This window comes from Mesoplodon densirostris, chromosome 12, assembly GCF_025265405.1.
Source record: "Mesoplodon densirostris isolate mMesDen1 chromosome 12, mMesDen1 primary haplotype, whole genome shotgun sequence".
Taxonomy (NCBI): domain Eukaryota; kingdom Metazoa; phylum Chordata; class Mammalia; order Artiodactyla; family Ziphiidae; genus Mesoplodon; species Mesoplodon densirostris.
The window spans coordinates 39,166,048-39,190,239 of NC_082672.1; the positions used below are offsets into that span (position 1 = coordinate 39,166,048).

Genomic DNA, 24,192 nt, shown 5'->3' on the forward strand with positions numbered 1-24,192 from the left:
TTTTGGAAATCTGTGAACTGAAGACATTTCAAATCAAACTGAAAGATAATCAGAGCTTGTCTTTCTCACAGTTGTGTTTACCAGGGTCACAAAATAATGTGTCCACAGCAGATGAAATCAAATGCTACCTATTAAAACAGACCTCTTATTTGCAAAACACTTTCTCTTAAGACATAATTAGGAAGAAACATGTGTTCCCTGACGGTTCTTCCAAATCCCAAATTGTGTAGCGAGCTGATTGGAGTGACAGTAGTGCTCCACCACATCCAATAAAGCCTCATGCAGAAAACAAAATGTGAAAGTGTGTGTGTGTGTGTGTGTGTGTGTGTGAGTTTTGCAAACCACTTGTTGTTAAATAATACAATGAGGACACAGTAAAGTGTAAATGTATATATGTATGTAATTATAATAGTAGTGGATTTTCATCAAAAAATGCAAATGATTATTCAAATGGTATAAAAATCATGGGTTTAGAATAAATTTATGAATGTTACTTCATTTAATACAACTTTAATTGCTTTATTTAAATATATTTATATTTAAATATATTTTAGTGAACATCTTGGTAGAAAAACATAAGAAAAATCATTTCAAATATCAGTAAAGAGACTTACATTGTTGCCTTTGTGTCTGATGCTAAGTGCTTCACACATAGTGTTCAATTTCATTTTCACAGCAATCCTTTTTTTTATTAATGTGAAAATTGAAGCACTGGAAGTGAATTGTCCGGGTCACACAGCCACCTGATGTTGATTTGGGAGTCATGCCTGGCAATATGACCTGCCTCCTTTGCCAGCAGGCTTTCCAGATTCCCTCAGACCAGAACTCACATACAATTGCCTAGGGAAAACAGTGCTGAAGTTCCTTTGTATATTTTATATAAATAGGTTTGGTGACCTGCTTTTTAATGTAAAATCTTCCCACACCACTAAATATTGAATACTACTCCAGCAGTGAGTGAGATAGCTATCAATTTTCTATCCATGTTCAGTATATTTACCTAGTTTAACCAGCTTAATTTAGGAAACTGTTTATACGATTCATGATTTAATGACTGGCTGGAAAAAAATAGAAACCTCAGTGGCTTTATTGTTCATGCTAATTACAATCTTAATGACTCTGTTAGTAATTTGTACCTATAAGATGTAGCACGTGGCTTACTATGTAGTTTTTATGCATGAAATATTTAAAAACTTTCATTCTGTATCAACAGTACTTATAGCAGTGTGTGTACAAGTGTTTAAGGCTTTGGAGTTGGAATAAATCAATATTCAAAGACCAGTTTTTCCACTTACTAGGGAGTACATACTTAGACAAGTATTAAGCCTCAGTATTATTATCTGTAAAGTGGGTGTAATAATAGTATTTAGTTCATAGAAGTGATAAATGAGGATTATGTAATTGTTCATTCGTGTAACAAATTTTGTGCAACAGATATTTATTGATCCCTAGTCTGTGCAGAGCACTGATCTAGACACTATCATACAGCAGAGAAAATGAAAATTCACCCCAGGACTCATGAAATTTGTATTCTACTGGGGTTAGAGAGCTAATAACAATGAATATTTAATATTATATAAATAAACTCTAGATAATGCATATAATACACTTACTTAATGTCATATATAAAATACAAAACATCATTAGTTGCAAAACCAAGAATTATTATTATTATATTTTATGACACATATAAGGCTTCTATATGCTGAAGAAGCAATTTGATAATGATAACAAAAAAGATTGGGAAAAGAAAAATCAGTGGCATTCAGCTTCTAACTTGCAAAGTATTTAAAGTGGAGATATTCTTAAAAGAATGAACATTCTTGGGATTTATATATTGCATAGATTTCTTACTTTTCAATTTCTAAAGACAGAGCAGAGACTCCTAAACAAAGTTGATCCCCACTGCTGCCGTTCTCTAATTCAAGCACATGCATGTTGAAGTTTTGGTTGGCCTGCTTTACTTGAGAACACAGTGTTGGTGACACTGAAAAATCATTAATGAAGCTCTCCTCCCCAGACCCACCAGCAATTAACATTTCATAAGTGAAATCAACTCCCTGGAAAAGTCAGTGCTGCATATGAAATGGCAGGCTGTCTGCTTCAAACACTCAGCTTGGGGATTGCTTGATTCTATGTTTCTGCAGTGCTTGTGAGTCGAGCCCAGAAAGAAGGGCTCAAGTGAAAAATGTTTATGGAAACCAGATATTTTATTATACAATAATAATCAATGGTTAAAAATATTTAGCAGTATAAACGGGGTGAAAATAAAAGTTCCCGTTTTCTTTTCCCGGCTTCCAGATCTCAGTCTTCAGCATCAAATACTGCCCTTAGTTTCCTGAAACTTCTCAGTGAAGACTTTTGACTAAACAAAAAAAAGTATATATATAGACATATATATTGTTGTTGTTATTTGAGTATACATACATATATACATGAAATATGTCTATATATATATATATATTTTGTCATTTTTATAGGACTAAGAACAGGCATCCATATGTGACTCAAAAATTAAAGACACACTTCAGTAGAAATGCTGTCTACAAAATGAGGGCACCATGTTCTTAGTGACCAAGTAGGCTAATAAAAGAGATGTCCACCTTAGAAATCCTCACCTGTCAATTCCTGCTTTGCATATTCAACGGTAAAGTTCCCGTTCTGTAAGAACAAAAGAAAATTACCTTGAGAGATCATGTAATTTAAGTTCATGAGCATAATTTTAAAATAAGTAAGCTTTTTCTACACATCACTCTGAATTCTTACATCAGTTTTACAACATTATTTTCTTCATTTCAGCAATGACAAAATTGAGACTTGAGGATTTAAGTAATGCCCAAGGTCACAAAACTAAGTAAATGAGCTTGCTTTAAAAAGCCAGATTATAGATCCAAGAGCCTCCTTTCAACGCTTCCCAATAATTCATAATTTGTGTGGTTATCATGTTAGTGTTGTTTACATAACACCAAAAGTCAGTAGTTCTCACATCGTGAGAGAGTCCACAGCCACATTCATGTTGAATGATCATAAGAATGGTTATAAAATTTCATGAACAATGTAGAAGTTGGTTCTGATTGTATTGTGCTCATAACTGATAAAAGTATTCCCCACACCTTTTATTTTTTACAGAAGGTCTTTTGACAAACATTAAGTCTAAAATGATTCCACTTCAAGATTACATGGTAATGTGATTGACAGGGGAGAGAACCAGGTGTAGAGTGAGAAGCAAAACTCTTTTAAATAAACAGCTGTACATGATGAGCAAAATGCCTATGGATCCTGTCCTAGGACATTGAATGTTTATCTCTAACTCTAGAAGCATGGATCAGTTTTTCTAGGACTACAGATACACAGGAGGGAGCATTTCATATTTCTCTATATTTTTTGCTCTATATTTCATTGTCTATGTTTGTTTTGTTCAGTCATTCATTCAACAATATTTATTGATCATACACCACATGTTAGATATTTGACCAAATGCTGATATTTGAGTAATAAACAAGGCACAACTCTTGCCCTATGGAACTTAAAATCGAAAGAGGGGATACAGACAATAAACAAAAATTAATTAAAAATCGTATAAAAATTTTATACCACATTAAGGCACATAGAAAATATTAAAATAATATATGTCCTACCTGGTGAATGTGTCAATTAAAAAGAGAGAAATATGTGCCAGGGAGTGTGGAAGTGCAATAATAGCACTGATATCACTTTTTACAGGATATGCATTCAAGTGGTAGAGGAAGTACGGTGTGAATGGCTATGGAATTCTCTATTACATAAAATTCTGCAGTTAAGCAAATGAGCTTTATAAAAACTTGTAACTCTAGGAAATAGACTCCATTAGGCTAAGACCCAAATAAAGCTGGTTAGCACTACCCCTGACACAAAGTCTGTACTCAGTAATATCCTAACCACAGCTCAGTTTTTCTGCTGTTTGAAGGGAGGAAAAATTGTAATGTATCAGAGCCCTTCTATTAATCAAAACAAAACTTTATGCCGAGAGAGTATAATTATGAGGCCAAGGCAAAATTGTTTAAATAAGAGAAAGGACTGGGGAGCATGAAAATATCAGTTATTGAAGTTGTTGGAGTAGTGTCATGAGTATTACTTAGATAGCTCAGAAAACTATGTATTTATCCTATACTGATATTAAGTTAGAATGCAGAGTTTCTAGACAAAAGCCATTGTCCTAGGAAATAAGAAAGCACAATACTTTATTTTAATGTGTTTATACTATTATACTGAAGTTAATCCAATTTATTTTATAAAATTAATAACAAATACTACTAAAAACAATAATTATACCAGTTTGAAATGATTAAATTAACCACCAGGTGGAGCTCCATGAATTCAACGTATGTAGTCAGAAGTAGAAAAACGCTTAAATTGGTCAAATTAGGAAAAATTACAACACGTTTTTTTCTGAGCCGTTTTGGCTAATTTCCTTACTTGCAATGCTTAGAGAATTTATGAATTATAAGAGATGGGCTCTTATGAAAGACAAAATGCCAAATTGCTTGATTAGTATAACACTTTTTAGCAAACTGGAATTTAAACCAATGTCCTTTGCTTAAGTTACTTTATAGTTTACTATAAATACATATTCCATTGTATACTGATAAAAGTATGTAACTATAATTGAAACTTATGACAAATGAGAAAAATCTATTAAACCTGCCTATTATTCTACTTAGTACAGATTTTTAAAAAATGCTTATTTTTTCCAATTTGTTTGTTTGTGTGTGTGTATGTGTTTGTCTCACCCCAGAACCTGAAATTAAAAAAGATGAAAAGATGTCCAAAGCAGGTAAGGATACTTTGTAAGATTTACATATAAGTATATATTCTGTTTATAATGAACAAGGCCGGCGTTACAATCAGGGTGTGTAAGGCCTTGAAATGCTGAAAACATTGAAAAAATACTCGTGTACCCCAAATATTTTAATTGTAATAAGCCATACACAAAAGTATGCTAAAATTAATATAGCTTCTGTTTTCTGTTAGCAAATTTCAGATACGTTTGTCAAAGCATTGGAACTGTTAACATATGCTGCTCCTTATTTATCTACCGGGCAATTGAACATTGTTTACAAAGTGCTAAGGGGACAATTTCAGTTTCAGAGAATTTAGCCAGATTGTGACAAATGCCTAAATCTTATTCTTATAATTGGTTGAACCTTATGGAATCACCTGTACTCGAACATCTTTTACCTCGAAAACAGTAGTTTCATACAGTTCAACATAACAGATTCAACTATTTTCTTTCCCTCTAATTAAATATCCAAATACTCTTTGGAGGAGTAATCCATTGCCTTACTGACCATTAATTTGAAAATTGGAATACTTTTACAAGAGACTTCCTGCAAACAGGTTCTGCAAGAAAGGAAGACAAGAGATTAGCTGGTCACTTTTAAGACAGGTGTTAAAAGTTAGAAGAAGAGGGCTTCCCTGGTGGCGCAGTGGTTGAGAGTCCGCCTGCCGATGCAGGGGACACAGGTTCGTGCCCTGGTCTGGGAGGATCCCACATGCCGCGGAGTGGCTGGGCCCTTGAGCCATGGCCATTGAGCCTGCGCGTCCGGAGCCTGTGCTCCGCATCGGGAGAGGCCACAACAGTGAGAGGCCCACGTACCGCAAAAAAAAAAAAAAAGAAAGAAGAAGAATCATCATAGAATAAAGTGCGGAAAAAAAAGAAGACTAAAATTCCTGAGGAGAACTCCAATTAATTACAGTCTTTCTAGGGCTAACCCTATACCAAATATTTTGTATCTAGATGAAGATATTTACATGTCTGTATCTACATATGCAAAAGAAGGTTATATCTATATCTCTCCCTATAGTGAAAGTAATACTATGTACATGCATTCATATCGTTGGTGTTAAAATATTTGCATATACTAATTTTTACAAATTTTAACCTACATTTAAGTAATTCTTGCTTCACCCTTCTATTTATAGGTTAAATATTAACCCAAATTATTGTCACTTCTACGAAAAGTATTGTCAACATATCAAAAGGGATTGTTTAAGTGTTTTTGTATTTTTAGTGAATGAAATAATCATTTTAAGTGACTTTATAAAATCTGAAAGTATGCATTCTCTGGAAGGTAAATGGGAAAATCAACAATTTTAAACAGTAAGAAAAATGCATGATAAAGACAAAATGATACATTGAGTCTTAACATCAAAAGTTATAATTGAACTTTAGATATACCTGAAGAAAAGGAAAAACTATGCATATAAATTACTTTACTGCTGTTAGCACACTTACTGGGTGTTTATCACTGGCCAGATAAAAGGTGCATGATGTCACCCCTTCCTGTAGGCATAGCATTGTATTTTATGCTTTATTTTACTTTCGGTATATAATGGAAAATAGTAATATATGCACTATAAATTTCCTATTATTGGTTGACATTAAATAATTATGCCTGTTTTTATGTTATATTTATTTTTCTCTTCCTAAAAGGAAAGAGAAATCAGCACTAAGGGCTATTTTATTATAAAATATAATCAATTAACAATTTATTGACAACATATATTATGCTAATATCACTGCCATATGTCAAGAATTGTGCTTGTTGATACAAAGTTTAGAAACAAGTGATAAGATATTGTTTCCATCCCAAGAGAATATGATCAAGGACATAGACATGAACTATTGAAAGATGGCTACCAGATAATTAGTTACATTTGTGAAGATTGCTCTAGGAGTCTAGAGAGAGGGGACATTCCTGTAGTCTGTGTCAATCAGTGAAAACTTCAGGGAGATGATGGATTAAGCTGGGATTTTAGGTATATGCAAGAGCATCTGAGGCAGGAAGGTGATTATAAAGCATGGCAGAAGTCAGCTTTATAGTAGAAAAACATGAATTTGACTCTCTTTGCCACTTGCTAGGGGTGTGACCTAAATTCCTTAACGTTTCTGAGTTTTAATTTTTTTGTCTATTGAATACTCACCTGGTAGGGTTGTTATAAGAAATCCAGTTGATGTTTGCCATTTGGTTCAGATTCAATAAAAGGGAGCTCTATTTAGGAGTTAGCCCGGAGGCAGGGATGAGCATGGCAGAAGCAGGAGACAGTGAGGAGAGGATCAAGGACCAAAGGAGATTCCAGGGGCCACATGAGGACCAGAAAATGGCAGGACTGCAGTGATGACGTCTGCCCATATGAGTAAAAGCTTACTTCTCTCACTGTTGTGGCCTCTCCCGTTGCGGAGCACAGGCTCCAGATGCGCAAGCTCAGCGGCCGTGGCTCACGGGCCCAGCTGCTCCACGGCATGTGGGATCTTCCCGGACCGGGACACGAACCTGTGTCCCCTGCATCGGCAGGCGGACTCTCAACCATTGCGCCACCAGGGAAGCCCCTAAGCTTACTTTTATAGTAATCTAAGTGTTATAAAGGTGGGAGAAATTGATAGGGAGGGGTAGAGAGGCAGCATTAAGGAAGTGAATTCTGTTTACTTTAAATATTATTTATAGCCATGATTAATATTCTGTGTGGAATCATTAGGAATTAAGGTTTTTAAAAATCACAGGACCTAGCAACCCATTGAAAAATACTAATAGCATCTTGTTATATACCCTTTCAGTTATATGAATACAACAATCACAATCATACTCTCTGTACTGTGGTATAATTTTTGTAATTACAGAAGCGTCCTCATGTACTTTTGTAATTGTCAAGCTGTTTCACAGGAAAAGTCTGGAAACTGATGACATTAGCTATATATGACTCTAAGGTCTCAAGCACGAAAAGACGAAGAAGGTGATGAAATGTAGAAGTTGCAAAGGAAATGCAGGTGGTGTGGACAGAGGTGTCCTAGAGACACTAGGAAATCGGGAATATTCACTCTGAATCCTCACACAAGGCTTTGTATCCATGAGCTTAGAGGTTTAGAGTTAGAAGCCAAAGGAGAAAAGGATTTCTTCAATAAACAGAAACATAGAGAGAAAAGAGAAGGGAATGAAAGGCAGCTTCTTGGAAAAGTAAAAGAACTGGTGAAACGGAAAGTGTGTTACCTGAGAGATCGGGACACACAGTGTATCAGTATCCCAAAGCCCGGATACTTTCAAGAAAAAGTAGAAAAATCAGCAGTCTCAATGTCTCAGGAAACTCAAGGGGCATGATGACTGAGAAACAGCCGTTATATTTGACAAAAATCTGTCATTTTGTGACCAAGTGGAGAGCATTTTTAGTAAAGTGGTGGAAGTAGAATGAAGCTTAGAGGAATTAATAAGAGAATTTATCAGTAATAAGTGGACGCAGAACAGCAACTACTTTTTTCAGGAGTTTGCTGTTAAAAGGAGACAAGGGCTCCCCTGGTGGCACAGTGGTTGAGAGTCCGCCTGCCCATGCAGGGGACATGGGTTTGTGCCCCGGTCCGGGATGATCCCACATGCTGCTGAGCGGCTGGGCCCGTGAGCCATGGCCGCTGAGCCTGCGCGTCCGGAGCCTGTGCTCCACAATGGGAGACGCCACAACAGTGAGAGGCCCGCGTACCGCAAAAAAAAAAAAAAAAAAAAAAAAGGAGGCAAAATACTGTATTCCAGCAGGTGGAATCAATGAACTAGGTTTGTCGTTTCCACGTTTATGATAGGGTGGAGCATTCCAGGGAGAGGAGGAGCATGAAATCCGGAGGGAGACATGAATTTGGAGAGAACTGCCCCAGATATGACAAGTGTTGGGATACACACTATAGGTGGAGGACGTTAGCTTAATTATGAGGAAGAAAAATTTCTCCCCTGAGCTTTGTAAAAACAATGAAAGGATAGATTAAATTAAAGCTGAGTGTACATGAGGACGCTTCTGGTGAGCAATCTTTTCTCCTAAAATCTCTTCTGCAAAGGTGACCACTAACATGTCCGTTGCCAAACCCAGGGTATAGTTTTCTTGCTTCATATTACACTGACCTCTAGATAATATCTGACCATGTTCATCATCTCTTACTCCTCAAATAAAATATCTTTTTCTTTGACAGAAACTAAAACATTTAACCCACAGAGCTAAAAATAAAACAACAACAAAATATGACTACAATTTAAAAAACTGAAGCAACATTGTAGCAATTAGTTATTTTTGATATGGCATATTTTTAGCCTCTAAATTCTTTGTTTTTTACCCCCTAATGAAAACGATGGCAAACAGGGCATGCATTTCATTAGGTAATTGGAGAATAGCTAAGTGTTCTTTTTGGGAAGCAATGGACATTAATTATAAGTAGTAATGTAATTAAAACCAAAAAAGACTTGCATAAGTAATAAGCAATAATTTACTTTTCTTATTCATCAAGAAAATTGATATTCATAAACAATCTTCAGAGTTCTGTAACTGCATTTCTAACTGCCTCATCAAAATCTTCACATTGTTAATCTGCCTGGACATCACTTTGTTTTAAAATTGAACTCAATATCCCTTAACATTCTCTTTTCCTTTTGTTTCTTATCCCAAAAAATGCAACTCATGACTCAGAATTCAGTTACACTGCCTTAAACATCATCTGAGTCATTTACAGCTTTCCCTTCTCTTTCAGAACCCAACATCCAAGTATGTACTAAGTTATATGTTTCCCAAATTTGGTCTCTCCTTTTTTTCTCCCTCAGTAAGACCCTAGTTCTAGTTCTCATCATCTCTTGCCTGAATAAATATACAAACCCATGACTTAATCATCTTGTTTCCATCTCCTCTTCAAAGATCTACCAGAAGCCTATGCTAGTTACATTTTCTAAATGGGTATGTGTAGGGGCACAGTGTTAGGTTCATTGCCACTGCATTATACTGCCCCCAGCGTATTTCTTCATGTGGCTTCCATTTGTCTTATCAACCACCACAAAAACATTTTTAAAAGATCACCAATTCTGTGGATTTTCATCTATTCAGTGACTTTTCAATATTTTCTTTTCATGTCAGGTCCATATCAAAAACATCTCACCTGCTTAACTTCCCTCCATTCTTGGCAACTTACTTTCCCACCCACCCCCTTTTCTCTGTCTTTAAACACACAACATGAATTATCCAGCCTTGGTCTGTTTGCACATGTTTTCCTCTAGCATATTATGTGATAGCAATGTTTGTTGAATGGGTTTCTTCTAACTTTGTGTCTCAGCTCCTATATTATCTCTGCTGTGAGCTGTGCAGCCTTTTCTTTCTCAGAGAAGACAGAAAATCACTCAAAAGCCACCATAGCCACAGCAGATCAACAAAATTTTCCTCATAGAAAGGGAGGCATTGGTTAATGATTATTTTAAAAACTCTATTTTTGACATGTGTCTTGCATTTGCAGTATAGCACACGCAGAAATAGTTTTTTAAATGTAAAAGACCAACAGAAGCAGGATGCTTTAGAGAGAGGAACTCTAGGACAATAGGTATGGAGTGATTTACAACAAACCACTTAAGTTCTGAGTCCTTCATTCTTTACCTATGAAATAGAGTTCCCATCAACAATGTATTCCATGCTAATCTAACAGACTTATTGTGAAATGACATGATATAATGTATGTGAAAGTGCCTTCAAGAGCTATGAAAGCAGAAAAAAATAAAAGGCTATCATCCATATCCTTGCTATTCCAAGGGTGGTCCACAAAACAGCATCAGCATCACCTGGTTGCTTGTTAGATACGTAGACTCTTAGGTCCCATTAATAACTGCTGAATAAGAATTTGAATTTTTACCAAGACTCCAAAGTCATTAGTATGCACATTAAAATTTGAGAAAGAAAATTATAGAATTCATAAACATCTAAGATTGCCCTTATCTCCAGGGAAGAAAAATATATCAAGCTTCTCTATATACATTTAGCTAATGCAAAGTGTACATGTGTTTTTGAATGGTTGCTTTCTAACTAGAAGCAAGGTCCTCACAATAACTAAGCACTGGTTGACATTGTCCATCCACTGTCTCATTTGGGTGATTTCTGAACTTTGGTCATCCATGAAATGACTGAGGAACCAACCCTTCCTTTCTCATGACACAGCACAGGCAAACAGGCACTGCTTGTACCTGTGTGTTCATTTGAGCTTAAAAGGAATAAATACACGGATTTTGCTTGAAGTACCTGTATGTCAAGGGTAAACTGTCTTTTTATTTTACCAGCTGGCTAAGATACTGATACAACAGGTGAATGACTTACTGAAGGAAAACAGGATGCCCTTACACCTATCAGTCATCAAAGTATCTCTGGCCTATATCTTTTAAAGAACTTAGTTCCAATTGGTTACTCTATTTAATTTATGTCTATCATAGTATAAAATAAATACAGTTCAATATCTATTTAAAATTTACCATAGTGATCCTACAAGAGAAATATGTATTAACCGGATCTTAATAGATAATAGAGAGAATTTACATTCTCTCTCTCTCCCTCCCTCCTCTCTCTCTCTCCCTATTTCTCACACACACACACATACATGTTCATGTGTGCGGGTGCGCACACACACAATACTTTATGTACATCTTTAAGTTAACCAGAAAGCATTGGATATTTGAATATGCAGGCCTCCTATAAATTGTAGAGATAATTAAATCTCAGTTTCATTAACTAAACTAAGTTATAGTAGGATCCATGGCTAAGTTTAGTTTAATAAGTATTTATAGAATTTCTACCATGCATTAAATACTTTGCTAGGTTTTAAACTCTCAAGAAATATATTTTATCTAGGCAGGGTTCAGTAAATAAAGAGCTAATACTAGCAGAAAAAGGAATAAGTAATTAAAATCAAACAAACAAGAAAAAGTTGTTCAGAGTGAATTCTGTAAACAGAGGAAAGTTTTCTTTTTCCAGCCTATTGGTTCAGAGAAAAATTTCCAAAGGAGAGAATATAAGAGTGGTCTCAAAGTATGGGTAAAGATTAGCCAGGTGAAGAAAGCCTGGGGAAGATATTGCAGACAAGAGAGAGTAAGCAGAAGCCTCGGCTAGAGGAGGGAAGCAGTGAGGAACATTGAGAGCCACCAGTATTTCACCTTCAATTCAGCAAAAGGTCTGTGTGGAGGATAGGAGTAGGTGAGGCTTGAGAGGAACAGCTGTGTCCCGAGTAAGGGTTGTGTCCTTCTTCCTAAGGGAAATTGGGAACAACTACAAGAGTTTAAGGAAAATTAGATACAACCTAAATTAGAATTTCAAATTGCTGGGGCTTCCCTGGTGGCACAGTGGTTGAGAATCTGCCTGCTAATGCAGGGGACGCGAGTTCGAGCCCTGGTCTGGGAGGATCCCACATGCCGCAGAGCAGCTGGGCCCGTGAGCCACACCTACTGAGCCTGCGCGTCTGGAGCCTGTGCTCCACAACAAGAGAGGCCACCATAGTGAGAGGCCCGCGCACCGCGATGAAGAGTGGCACCTGCTTGACGCAACTAGAGAAAGCCCTCGCACAGAAATGAAGACGCAGCACAGCAAAAATAAATAAATTAATTAATAAACTCCAACCCCCCCCCCCAAAAAAAAAGAATTTCAAATTGCCCAGTCTGGCTAATTACAAAGACAGAAGATAAAGAGGATGTCAATAGTTTCAGGAAATCTGTTGGGGGCAGGAGACTATTGCACTGATACCTCTAGAGTTACCAGATTTTCATAGAGCACTGGTAGGAAGGAAAAGAAGAGAGCTATTACAGAAATATTTAGGAAGTAAAATTGCCATACTATGGAAAAGGGGGTGGATTGGAGAAAAATTCAGGATAACTCCCAGGTTTCTGTCTTGGGATAGTGTGTGGACAGTAATGCCATTTTCTGTGATTGGAATTTTCAAGAGAAGTGCAGATTTAGCAAAAGGAAGCTATATGTGTTATGTAAAGTTTTGACATATTTATTATACAAATTTTTGTCAAGCAGTTATTATATTATAGGGGATATTGAAACGGAGCAGGACCCTATGGTCCTGCCCCCACCCATGTCCTCAGCCTGCCTTTTGTCTGTGGAAAAACTTTAGCCAAAGAATAAGTTTAATTAGAGAAGTGAGAAAATGTAGAAACAAAAGAAAACAGTCAAAGGAGACCAAATAATAACAGTTTAATCATTAAGCAAAGTCAAGGACCTTTAGTTCCTCCTTAAGGACTACAGATAATATTCTGAGCCATATCCTGTGAGCTGTCTTATAGATACTGACACCCCTACCAGGAGGAAGAAGTTAACTACATGATGACCAGGCTGTAGCCATGACATAAGCTGCTACAATTCCAAGAACTGGCCTCAGAGAAATGGGAACAAACCCTGGAACTAAAGACTAACTGTACTTAAAACAACCAAGATGGAGCTTCCCTGGTGGCGCAGTGGTTGAGAGTCCGCCTGCCGATGCAGGGGACGCGGGTTTGTGCCCCAGTCCAGAAAGATCCCACATGCCGTGGAGCGGCTGGGCCCGTGAGCCATGGCCACTGAGCCTGCGCGTCCGGAGCCTGTGCTCCGCAACGGGAGAGGCCGATCAGACCACCACATTACTGATTGCAAGATGGCTGTCAGAACTGCCTGTGCTGTTCTGCTCCCTCCCTCCGCCAACACAACCCTGAAACTCCTCTTTAAAAGCCCCTGTCCCCTGAACAGCAATCGGGAGTTGGTTCTAGGACAGGAGAGTCCACCCTCTCCCCCGGTTGCCAGCCTCCGAAATAAAGCAAGCTTTCCTTTCCTACCAACAATTTTCTCTAGAGAATTGGCTCTCGAGTGGCGAGCAGCCAGACCTGGGTTCGGTAACAATTTGGTAAGTGCAGACATCCATTAGTAAACAGTCAAGTTCCTGTCCTCCTAGAACTTATAATCTAATTGGGGTAGAGGTGCAGGAGAGACATGTCGAATTAGAGGTACCTGTGGGATGTGCATTGAAGTGTGTTTACCAGGCAGCTGGGGAGAAAACACAGTAGTTAATTCGGAAGTTTCCAGCAAAGATGTGCTGGCTTAAATGATGAGAGTTATTGACATCTACCGAGGGGAGTGTGTCGGGGAGGAGCAAGGACTGAGGAAGCAACCAGGAAGGACACTGATATGTAAAGAGTGGATAGAAGGGGAGAGGGAGACTCTGAAGGAGTTAAAGAAAGAGCAAGAGGAGAATTCTCTTAGAAGCTCGAGACATTGTCTCAGAAACCAGGGAGAAAAGAATTTCAAGGAGGAGGAAACTGTCAAAATGTCAAACATAGCAGAAATTTGCAGTAAGATAAAGACTGAAAAGTATTTGGAATATATAATATGGAGTCACTGATGATCTTATGAGCAATTTTGGTGGAGCTCAATGGGTGGAAAACCAAATTACTATATTTTGAGGCCTTTGGTTGGAAGTCAGAAATTGGGTCTAGAAAACATACATTGTATACTTTGTATACATTGTAGACTATTCGTTTAAAATCTTGTCTGAAAACAGGAAAAGACAGTGCATTTAGTTAAGAAAACAGCTGGGCAGAGTAAAAAGAATGGGAGCTGTGACATCAGGGAAACTGTAGTTTGGTTCCTAATCTATCAAACAGAGATTTCACAGCTACTGTCTTTACAACTTTACAGGGTTACAGTATCTGTAAAGGCAATAATATATGGAAAAATGCTAAAAACTAAGGCATACACTAATTCCATTGTTAAACACCTGAGAGATAAGGGAATTTATGTTCGTAACACCTAAAGGATTTCATTTTGTTTAATTACCATGGAGATCAAACAATTTCCTTTTCAATATAGATCTCTCATTTGTTTTTTTAAGTTTACTTGTGTAATATTTCCCTACTTGTGTAATAATACCACTTTTAATTTTAAAACCTTGAACTAAATCCTTCTGCCTTTAAAGACCATATAATTTTATACAGTTCAGCTAAGAGTAAAAATCAATAACATTATTGTTATAGAGTTTTTCTTTCTAACAGTAAAGGGAGAAGTGTTCCTGCAGTATACGTTATTTCTTACACTTGTATTTTGCAAAGTGTTTTGCATAGAAGACTAGCCATAAATATTGATACATGAAAGAGTTTTGAGGTTAAGTAAGTCTGGGAAAACCTCTTGGAGTTCATCATAGATATGAACACATTATGAAAATCTGATAGTAAAAAACCTGCTGAACGTTTTTTCACCCAATGTTTCTCATATTTATTCAACCATGGTATCTTTTCTGTAATATAATAGTGGTGTTCAGCTGAACACACTTTGAAAAACGATGTCTTACACATTTACTTACTTAAAAGATTGGGGAAGCAATAGAGCAAAGATGATAGAATTTTTAAAATTAATAACAACGTATATTTTAAAAAAGAAGAAAAACTAAATAAGGAAGACTGGAAGCAATGTTTGATTGTGTTGCAATTAGAATGATGAAGATATGCTAACATGAATAATAAATTTATGCCCAGGCATTGCTATCTCAAAATTTCCTTTAATTTTTTTTTTCCCATAAACAAGAAGACAAAAAATTCTACTGTAAATTCTTGGGGGAGGAAGCAATCATTCTCTTTTGGGATAAAAAATGTATTAAAATTATGCTGACATGGAAAATTGAGTAATTGCTAGCAAGTGGCATTGGTGTTAAATACTTCATAAGTATCCCTACAGATAACCATGTAAATGCAGTAGGTCAACCATTGCTTCTATTATAAACTAGTGTTTGCTGATTAGTCACTAGGTATGTGTCATTATAATATGCTGAGAAGGATTATTACCACAAAGAAACTTACAATAAACCAAGAAAATTGCAATAAATTTTACTGTGTAAGTCCAAGGGTATTTATTGAATGCCAACTAATACAAATCCTGGAAAATAAAAAAAATGACTAATATTGGTAGAGCAATTAATCAAGAGGATTTATTCGCATACATACATAATTTGATCTCATAAGATCTTATGATTTAGGTTTCATTATTTTGCCCAAGTTACAAGCAAGGAAGCTGAAATAAAGATGAAATGAATTCCCAGGTTACAAAATTCATAGGTGGGATGACCTAGCTTCTTTCAACATATCAATGGCCACATTCATATACTCAACTTGATTTCTAAGGCAGTGAGCAAATGACTTACAATGTCACAAGTTGTCCTCTTTGACTTCAAGGTAAAATAAAATGTAGTGTACCTTCCTTTTGCCAATGTATCACGGATATAGTTTACTGCCAAATTTAGAACCTCAAATATAATATTATCATTCTATTCTCAGAAAAATATAAATAGAGATGATGGGGGCAGTGGTGGGAAAAAAATGTTGGAGTGGTGATACACCTATTTTGAACTGAATTGATTATCTGAGTAACTCTTAGATAAATCTGGATGATACTAATAACAAATCATGGCAGTAGACCATATGTTCCTTAGGGCAGGATTTTTGTTGGTTTATTTCATTCTTACTTGGGCCTAAAAGAGTTCCTAGCACATAGTAAGAGCCCAGTAAATGTTTTTGAATGAACAAATGTAGTAAGAGTTTAGTTATTCAGTCAAATGGACCTGGAATCCTGTCTAATAATTTGTTAAAATGAGAAATTGAGCTCATGAGGGTTACTATAAATGTTAAAGTATTCTATTTAAAATGCTTAGTCTGGCTCTGGGCACAAAATAAACTTTTAGTGTGTTAACTATAAATTATGCTAATAGGTTCATGAGAATTTTTCAGAATTAAAATTTGGTACAGTTTTTCAAAATTTGAAAGAGATGAAATCATTGGCTTTCATTTAAGCAATTTTTATTTTGTGGAAAAAAGATATAACCCTTTTCCTGCTTGACCTTTGAATGTAGACCACTTCCGTACTAAAATCTTCTCTTTTTATTTTTAATAATGACTTGAGTACTGTAGCCTTAAGTTTTTCTGGTGAAATGTATCTTCTAGAGATGAAATATTTCTTAGCCAATTCAATCAGTCAAGCACAGTCCCATTAGTAGCTTCTGAATCAACCTGTGATAGGTACAATTTTTCTCAGCTGGCTTAAAGGAGAGATGCATGGTCTGTGAATCCTAGGAAAGTCCTCTCTATCCAGTGAAAAAGGAAGAATAACGATAGCTTCATTTAAAATTACTAAACACTACTTATGCATGAATGTAAACAAAGAGCCAATAATTAGATATTTCATCTCCTTTAGATATTTCTTCAATGGTATGCATTTTAGACTCCTTCAAAAGACATAATTTTTAGTTTTTAGGTTTTTTTCAGAAAGATTTTCTTCTTTCTGTAATTTATGGGAATAAAAAATGATTTTTTTTTGCCCTTTATATAAAATTGTCATTGAAAATTCTCCTTTCCAATTTCAACCCACTCTAAAAACTAATTGAGGAAGAGCTTTCAGTGTGGCAAAAGCAATTCACTAACCAAGACTTTATTACTTGCCATAGAGGAAGTTGATGATCTGATTCTTCTAAAATAATAAACAACAACAAAAAAAACCACAGCTCCAGAGCTTTTTAGACACTTGCCTTTAAGAAGACAGCTCGATTAGAATGGTTTCTGTCTCCAGGCTAATTTGTGAGTTACTCTGATATTACAAAAATTCAGTTTTACCCCATGTTAATGTATTGCTTACTTTATATCTTCTTTGCTATTCTAAAATGTAGCTTTATATTAGCTATATTAATTATAATTAATTAATTATAGCTTTATTAATTATTTGAACCTATTCTCAATCTCCTTTTTTCTTTCTTCTATGAATAAACATGCTCTTATACTATTTGTAACACTCAATATATCGTACAGTTTTAAAAACAATGTTCTTAGCTAATTTTTGTTTTGTTTTTTGATTTAGTAGAGTAACACAGTGATATTTATATATAGAAATATTTCTCAAGCCAGTGATGAAATGTTCCACACCTGTGGGATGCTTAAAAGAGGGTGTATATTTAATAACTGAATCATATTCCAGAGGAAAATATTTCAGATCTCTCTTGTGGACAAACATCAGGAATCTTCCCTTTGCTTTCATATGCTGTTCAAATTTAGCTCCCAATGACACAAAACATCTTAAAAAAGGAAAATGAGACTGTTTATGTGGCTGTAGTAGAAATGAAAAGAAATAATATTAATTACTATCTCTTCTATTCTCACATCCCTGATTTCAGAACAGAATATCTTAGAGCTTCGGAACTGAGATTAATGTGACCAATACCTAACATGACAAAAATAATGGTTCCTTTGGGGTCATGCCTCCCTACTTTAAAGAGGCTGATCCAAACTCAGACATTTTACTATGCTCTCCTCCTCACAAACCCTCCTCCACTAAATCATGCCCTAATCAAAGCCCTGACCTTTAAACTAAGGATTGAATCTCACTGAGCCTACATCATAGTGAGGGCTCATTTCTTATTGTCTCATTTTTTCCTAAGATCCACTTAAAGGATCAGGATGTGTTGGAGAGGTGTTTAGGGAAATATAGTAAATCTTAATAATTAAAACATGCTTGTGCCTGGTGGTGCTAATCAATTTAAAATGCTCTACAATGCATTTTATATTCCAGGCCAAAACTGCACAATAGTCACAGCTAAACATAGTATAATTTCCTCGTTTTCTTAGATGAAATGATCACAACATTAATAAGAAATCCCATGCACAGACTTTCCCATGTTTTATTTTCATGTATCCCAAAACAAGGTGATCACAATACAATTGTGAAAAATATCCTCTGTAGAGAAAAAATGGAAGATTTCTGTTGATAATATTTTTAATATGTTTTATTGAACGGTCACAGAGTTAAAAGCTCTCTCTTTTTTGCAACCACTTCCCATATATTTTAGCAGCATCTTCGATGGGTCATCAGTGAGAATGTATTTAGTGTATGCATTACTCAAGAGAGCAACCCTCCATTGATACAGAGTTATCACTTGTTCATTATTATTGACTATGTGTGGACAATGAACAAGTGCAAAGGATACTAAGGTGATAGTTGCAGTCCCTGACTAGTGAACTTACCAATTTATTTGGGGAAGGCAAATTTGTAAATAATTACAGAGTATTGCAAATAATTACAATATACAGGGATAATAATTTACATTGGATAGGGAGAGTACAGATTAGGGGCATTTAACCCATCATGGAAAGAGGTCAAGAAAGTCTTCATAAGAGAGACAACAGCTGATCTGTCTTAATAAATGAGTGCGGTACGGTGAAAGGTGATAAGAAGGGAAAGGACATCAGATGAGAAAGGAAACTGGAGGGTGAAAATGATATATTTTTACTCAAATTCATATACAAATCAGAAAAGATGACCGTTTAGAGTTTTATAACGTATTTTATATATTTAACATTTATACTTTTCCATTTTAATTTTGATAATTAAAAGGTTAGAAAACTTCATGAAACATGTAGCTGAGTAATAATGGCTTCTAGTAAAATGTGGTAAGATCTTTGAACTGACGCAGGCATTCCATAAAAGTCCTTATAATATTCCCTTGCTTCCTCCAAATGGATTGCTTATTCAATATGTATGGCACAAAGTTTAGCTATTAATCTTCAAGTCAATTTAAAAGGTAAAGTGCCTGTTAAGTAGTTCTTTTGGCTAAGATATACATCTACAACAGAGCCATTTTCTGCTCTGTACTAAATATCTGTGTAAAGAAATATATCTGAAACAGACTCACAGGTCTTAAAAACAAAGTTTGTTAATCTGCCTTAGACCTAAAACCGTGCTTCCACAGCAGAAAATCTATGAGGAATTGAGTAAACAGACTTACTAAACAGCAATAAAACTAAGAGGAATTAACACTGCAACATTTCAGGTTGATTATCTACACTGTGTCTCCCTTTTAAATGATTTACTATTTAGATTTAAATTAATATTTAGTGTAAATATATTATTTTAGACCTGGATGAGATCTTAAAAATCACCTAATCTAACTTCTTACATTTATTTTCATTTTGGAAGAGGAGAAACAAACAAGTTAAATGGCCATGTCAAGGTTTCACAGTAAATAAGTGTCTGAATGAGAATTTGACCCAACACTTAAGATATCTTTATCTACTGCTTGTTGCAGTGTACTACGAAATAAGTAGTTTCTGATTGTATAGGTCAAAATTTTATTAATTTTGTCTGACATTACTTTCAAAATTCCTTAATATATATAGATGTAGATAGGCTGTTTATTCTTTTATGTATATAATTTTAAACTGCTATAATTTTTATCATTCATGTGTCTAATATTTTAGAATATTTTGGCTCTTAATTTTTTTCCTTTTACTTTCTTTTTTTATTTGTTGACTATGACCATTTATTCTTTTAAGTCTATACATTGTAAGGGTAAAAATGGGAAATACTGCATTGACATTTTGTTTTAATACAATTCAAAATATTTAGAAAATACAGAAAATACAAAAGCTATAATAGAAATAGAAAAAACTAAAATCTCCATAACTAAAATGAACAAATATATTTATGTATGTATATACTAATTATATTGCTACTTACTATTGAAATGTATTCTGTGAATGTGGAGCCAATTATCACTTCCATGAGAACATCAATGTTACAATGATTTGGTTTCCTTTGTAAAAATAAAATATTCTTGTGTTATATAAAGTAGATTTCACATCACATACTTTACAGATCTCAATCACAAACATCTGAATATACTATTACTGTCATCTATATTGAAAAGTTGACACCCTATAATCAACATAAGCATGTTCTGTTTTTAGCTTTATCCATTTATGTCTCAGTAGATTGAAGGCTTTCTCTGATTTTAATTAAGCCATATTTGCTGAAATATGACATACACGGTTAGATAGAACTCAGAATTGTAAAAAATAACCATAGTTTTTTGTTAAATGAATGCTGTTAACAAATGTCATGGTTATCAAACAGTGGTTCTCAAATTTCAACATGTGTCAGATATACCTGGTGGGCTGGCCTGTGCCTAGAGTTTATGATTCTGAAGGTCAGGGATGGGGCTAAGAATTTACATTTTTAAGTTCCCAGGTGATGCTGCTGTTTGAGAACTACTGCCTTTCCAGAATTCTCCTCCAACAAACATTCTACACTTGTCCTTATGTTTATTGCAGCCTAAATATGGACCTTAGGAAATATATAGTCTTAGACCATGTATAAACAAACATTTACATACACTTTATTCATTCATGTATCTGCAGATATGTTTGCCTGTGAAGTTTCATCAGATTTTAAACTGATATGATATACTCTCACAACTGAATGTATAAGATCATGAAACTAGGAATATAAAAGAGCTAAAGAATATTTAGGACTGACATTAGCAAGATGGTGATATAGGAATTTCCAGTGTTCATTTCCTCCCAAGACACATCCACTTGAACAACTCTTTGTGCATGCAAATACCTTCACAAGAGTCAGGGATTCCAGGTGATGTCTTAAAACACCTGGGTGAAGCAAAGAAATAAGTAAAGACACACTGAGGAGAGTAGGAAAAATAGATCCGCATTTCCGCCATTCCCCTTCCCCAAGCCCAGGCAGCCCAGCTCAGAAAAAGACACCATCCTCATGGGAGAAGGAGAGTGAAGTGAGCACCCAACTTCACCACAGACCCCAGAGCTAGTCTGAATACTAAATGGGATTTAGCCAGATGAAGAAGGAGGAAGAATGTTCTAGACAGAGAGATAAACATTTAAGACATCCCAGAAGAAAAAGAGACCTTAAGATGTTTTTTTAGAAATACAATACTTCAGTATAACTTGAATATAGAGTACAAAATAGTACAGAAGAGGGTGATGAGATATGCAACAATTAGATTCATCAGTAGCCTTATAGAGCAGGAGAGGCAGCTGGAGTTAATAAAGGCAGTACGTGATTTACACTGAGATGTGATATCTGAAATAACCAGACAGGCATCCTAGAAAATCTCTCTGGCTTCAGAATTGAAAGAAAGATGGAAAAAAGCCTATGTTTGCATGACCAGTTTGGATGTTCTTGGTAATTACAAACAGAAACAGTGGTGGATTGGATTAAAGTATTGTATTGTTTCCTAGGGCTGTGGTAACTATGCCAGAAAATGAGTGGCTTAAAACAGAAAATTATTCTTTCACAGTTCCCTAGACCAGAAGTCCAAAATCAAGGTTTAGGCAGGACTATGTTCTCTTTGAGGGTTCTGGAAGAGAACCTGTTCCATGCCTTTCTCTCAGCTTCTGGTCTTGCTGGAAATTCTTGGTGTTCCTTGGCTTCTAGGTGAATCATTCCAATCTCTGCCTTTGTCATCATATGGTATTCTCCCTGTATCTTCACATCATCTTCCCTCTATGCATGTCCATTTCTGTGTCTCTTCTCCTCCTTTTATAGGGACACCAGTCATACTGGGTTAGGGCCCAGGCTAATGACTTCATGTAACCTAATTATATCTGCAAAGACCCTATTTCCAAATAAGGTCACATTTATGCGGTACTGAGTATTAAGACTGCAACATTTCTTTTTTTTTTTTTTTTTTTTTTTTTTTTTTGCGGTACGTGGGCCTCTCACTGTTGTGGCCTTTCCCATTGCAGAGCACAGGCTCCGGACGCGCAGGCTCAGCAGCATGGCTCACGGGCCCAGCCGCTCCGCGGCATGTGGGATCTTCCCGGACCGGGGCACGAACCCGCGTCTCCCTGCGTCGGCAGGTGAACTCTCAACCACTGTGCCACCAGGGGAGCCCTGCAACATTTCTGATAGGGGGACACATTAAAACCATAGCACAGAATACGGGAGAACAGCAGAATAATTAGACAGTTGTTAGAGGACTGCAATTGAAATTAAACTTGGAAATAAGTATATATGGGAGGGCACATGAAGAACCAGCTCTGAAAGCCAGATTTCATTATTGAACAGATTTGTGGGAATAGATAGTTATCCAGTATCTATCACAACCTGATTGTAGGAATTAGCAGAACTTTTAAGTCAAGATTTTCTTAACCTGGTTGGGTTTGAAGAGCATAACTGAACATCCTTATATTTGTACACAATTTGTGTGTGTGGTGTGTGTGTGTATGTTCTCTTATTGAACTGTGCTTGGTCCATGTTGAGAGCAGTAGGTAGAGTCTTATGAAAACTGTTACATAATTAGGGTAGGGATATTGTTGAAGATGTTATCTGCTACATTATACTGCATTACAGTTTTTTTTTTTTTTCTGAGAACCCATAAAACAAATTTATCTCAGGTAATATTACCAAGAATTGTTGTGCTTCTCTTAAACAACTTATTTGCTTACAACTTAAAACAGTGTGAATTGTATAACTGATTGCACATTTTATCTTTGTCTGGGTACCAGAAAGCTGAGAGGTGAATAGTCATGTCAAGTCAAAGAAAGCCTATAGTAATTTTAACATTTTTTTGTGTTCTAATGTAATTTCTGAATTCACATATTCTCCTACATTCATTGACTCAACTTCTCCATTTATTTACCTTCTCTTGTTTTCATTAATTATTTCATTTATTTATCTAATGAACAAACAATAATTGAGTGCCTATCACGTAACCATGTATTGCACCAGCTCTCTGGATTCAATGATGGATAAACATGATCTCTGTTCTCAAATATCTCACAGTATAGAAGGGAAGGTATTCACTTAAGTTAATATTTACAGTATATTGTGAATAAGATATCAAAAAACAATGATCAAGATATCAAAAAAATAATGTTGGCACATAAAGGGGAAAAGTTGTCCAACCATATCAGACAATGCTTTCTGAGGAAGAGATAGCTGAGCCCTAAATAGAAACTAGCCAAATAAAAAGTGAAGGGAAGAAAACTCTGATAAAAAAAAAAAGAATCAAGGAATAAAAATCTCTACATAAATGATGAGATATTCTATGTTTGTGAAGTAGAAGATTCAACATTAAGATGTCAGTTCTTCCCAACTTGATCTATAGATACACTGTAATTTCCATCAAAATCTCAGCAAGTTATTTTGTGGATGTTGACTAAGTGATTCTAAAGTTTACATGGATTGGGAAAACACCCAGAATAGCCAACACAAAACCGAAAAAAAAAAGAACAAAGCTGAAGGACTGACACTACCCAACATCAACACTTACTATAAACTGCTACAGTATTATTACTATTTCTTTCTCTACCTTAAGTAGTTTCGTTGTGCGCATAGCCTGGCAGTGCTCATCTGAAGACTTGAGGGAGCCTTCCACAAATTCTCCAAACTTTTTTAAATCTTTTTTTCTCCCTCTTTCTAATCTCTTTAGCTTCCTACTTTATATTACTTTGACCACTGATCTCTCGCTGTCTTGGTCTCTCAAGACTCCCAGCTCAATCTCATCAAATCAGCTCTATTCCTGCACTAACAGCCTTCAGTTCTCTTAAGGCATTAAGCTGGGATAATCAT

General features: G+C 35.7%; 1 protein-coding gene across 1 annotated transcript in view; it reads left to right on the top strand.

The window, feature by feature from the left end:
• TRDN (triadin) overlaps positions 1 to 24,192 on the top strand; it is a 303,903-nt gene that overhangs the window by 240,483 nt on the left and 39,228 nt on the right. The window contains exon 24 of the mRNA XM_060114534.1: positions 4,775 to 4,813. Coding sequence (XP_059970517.1) covers positions 4,775 to 4,813 — 39 coding nt within the window. The remainder of the gene's footprint in view (positions 1 to 4,774; positions 4,814 to 24,192) is intronic.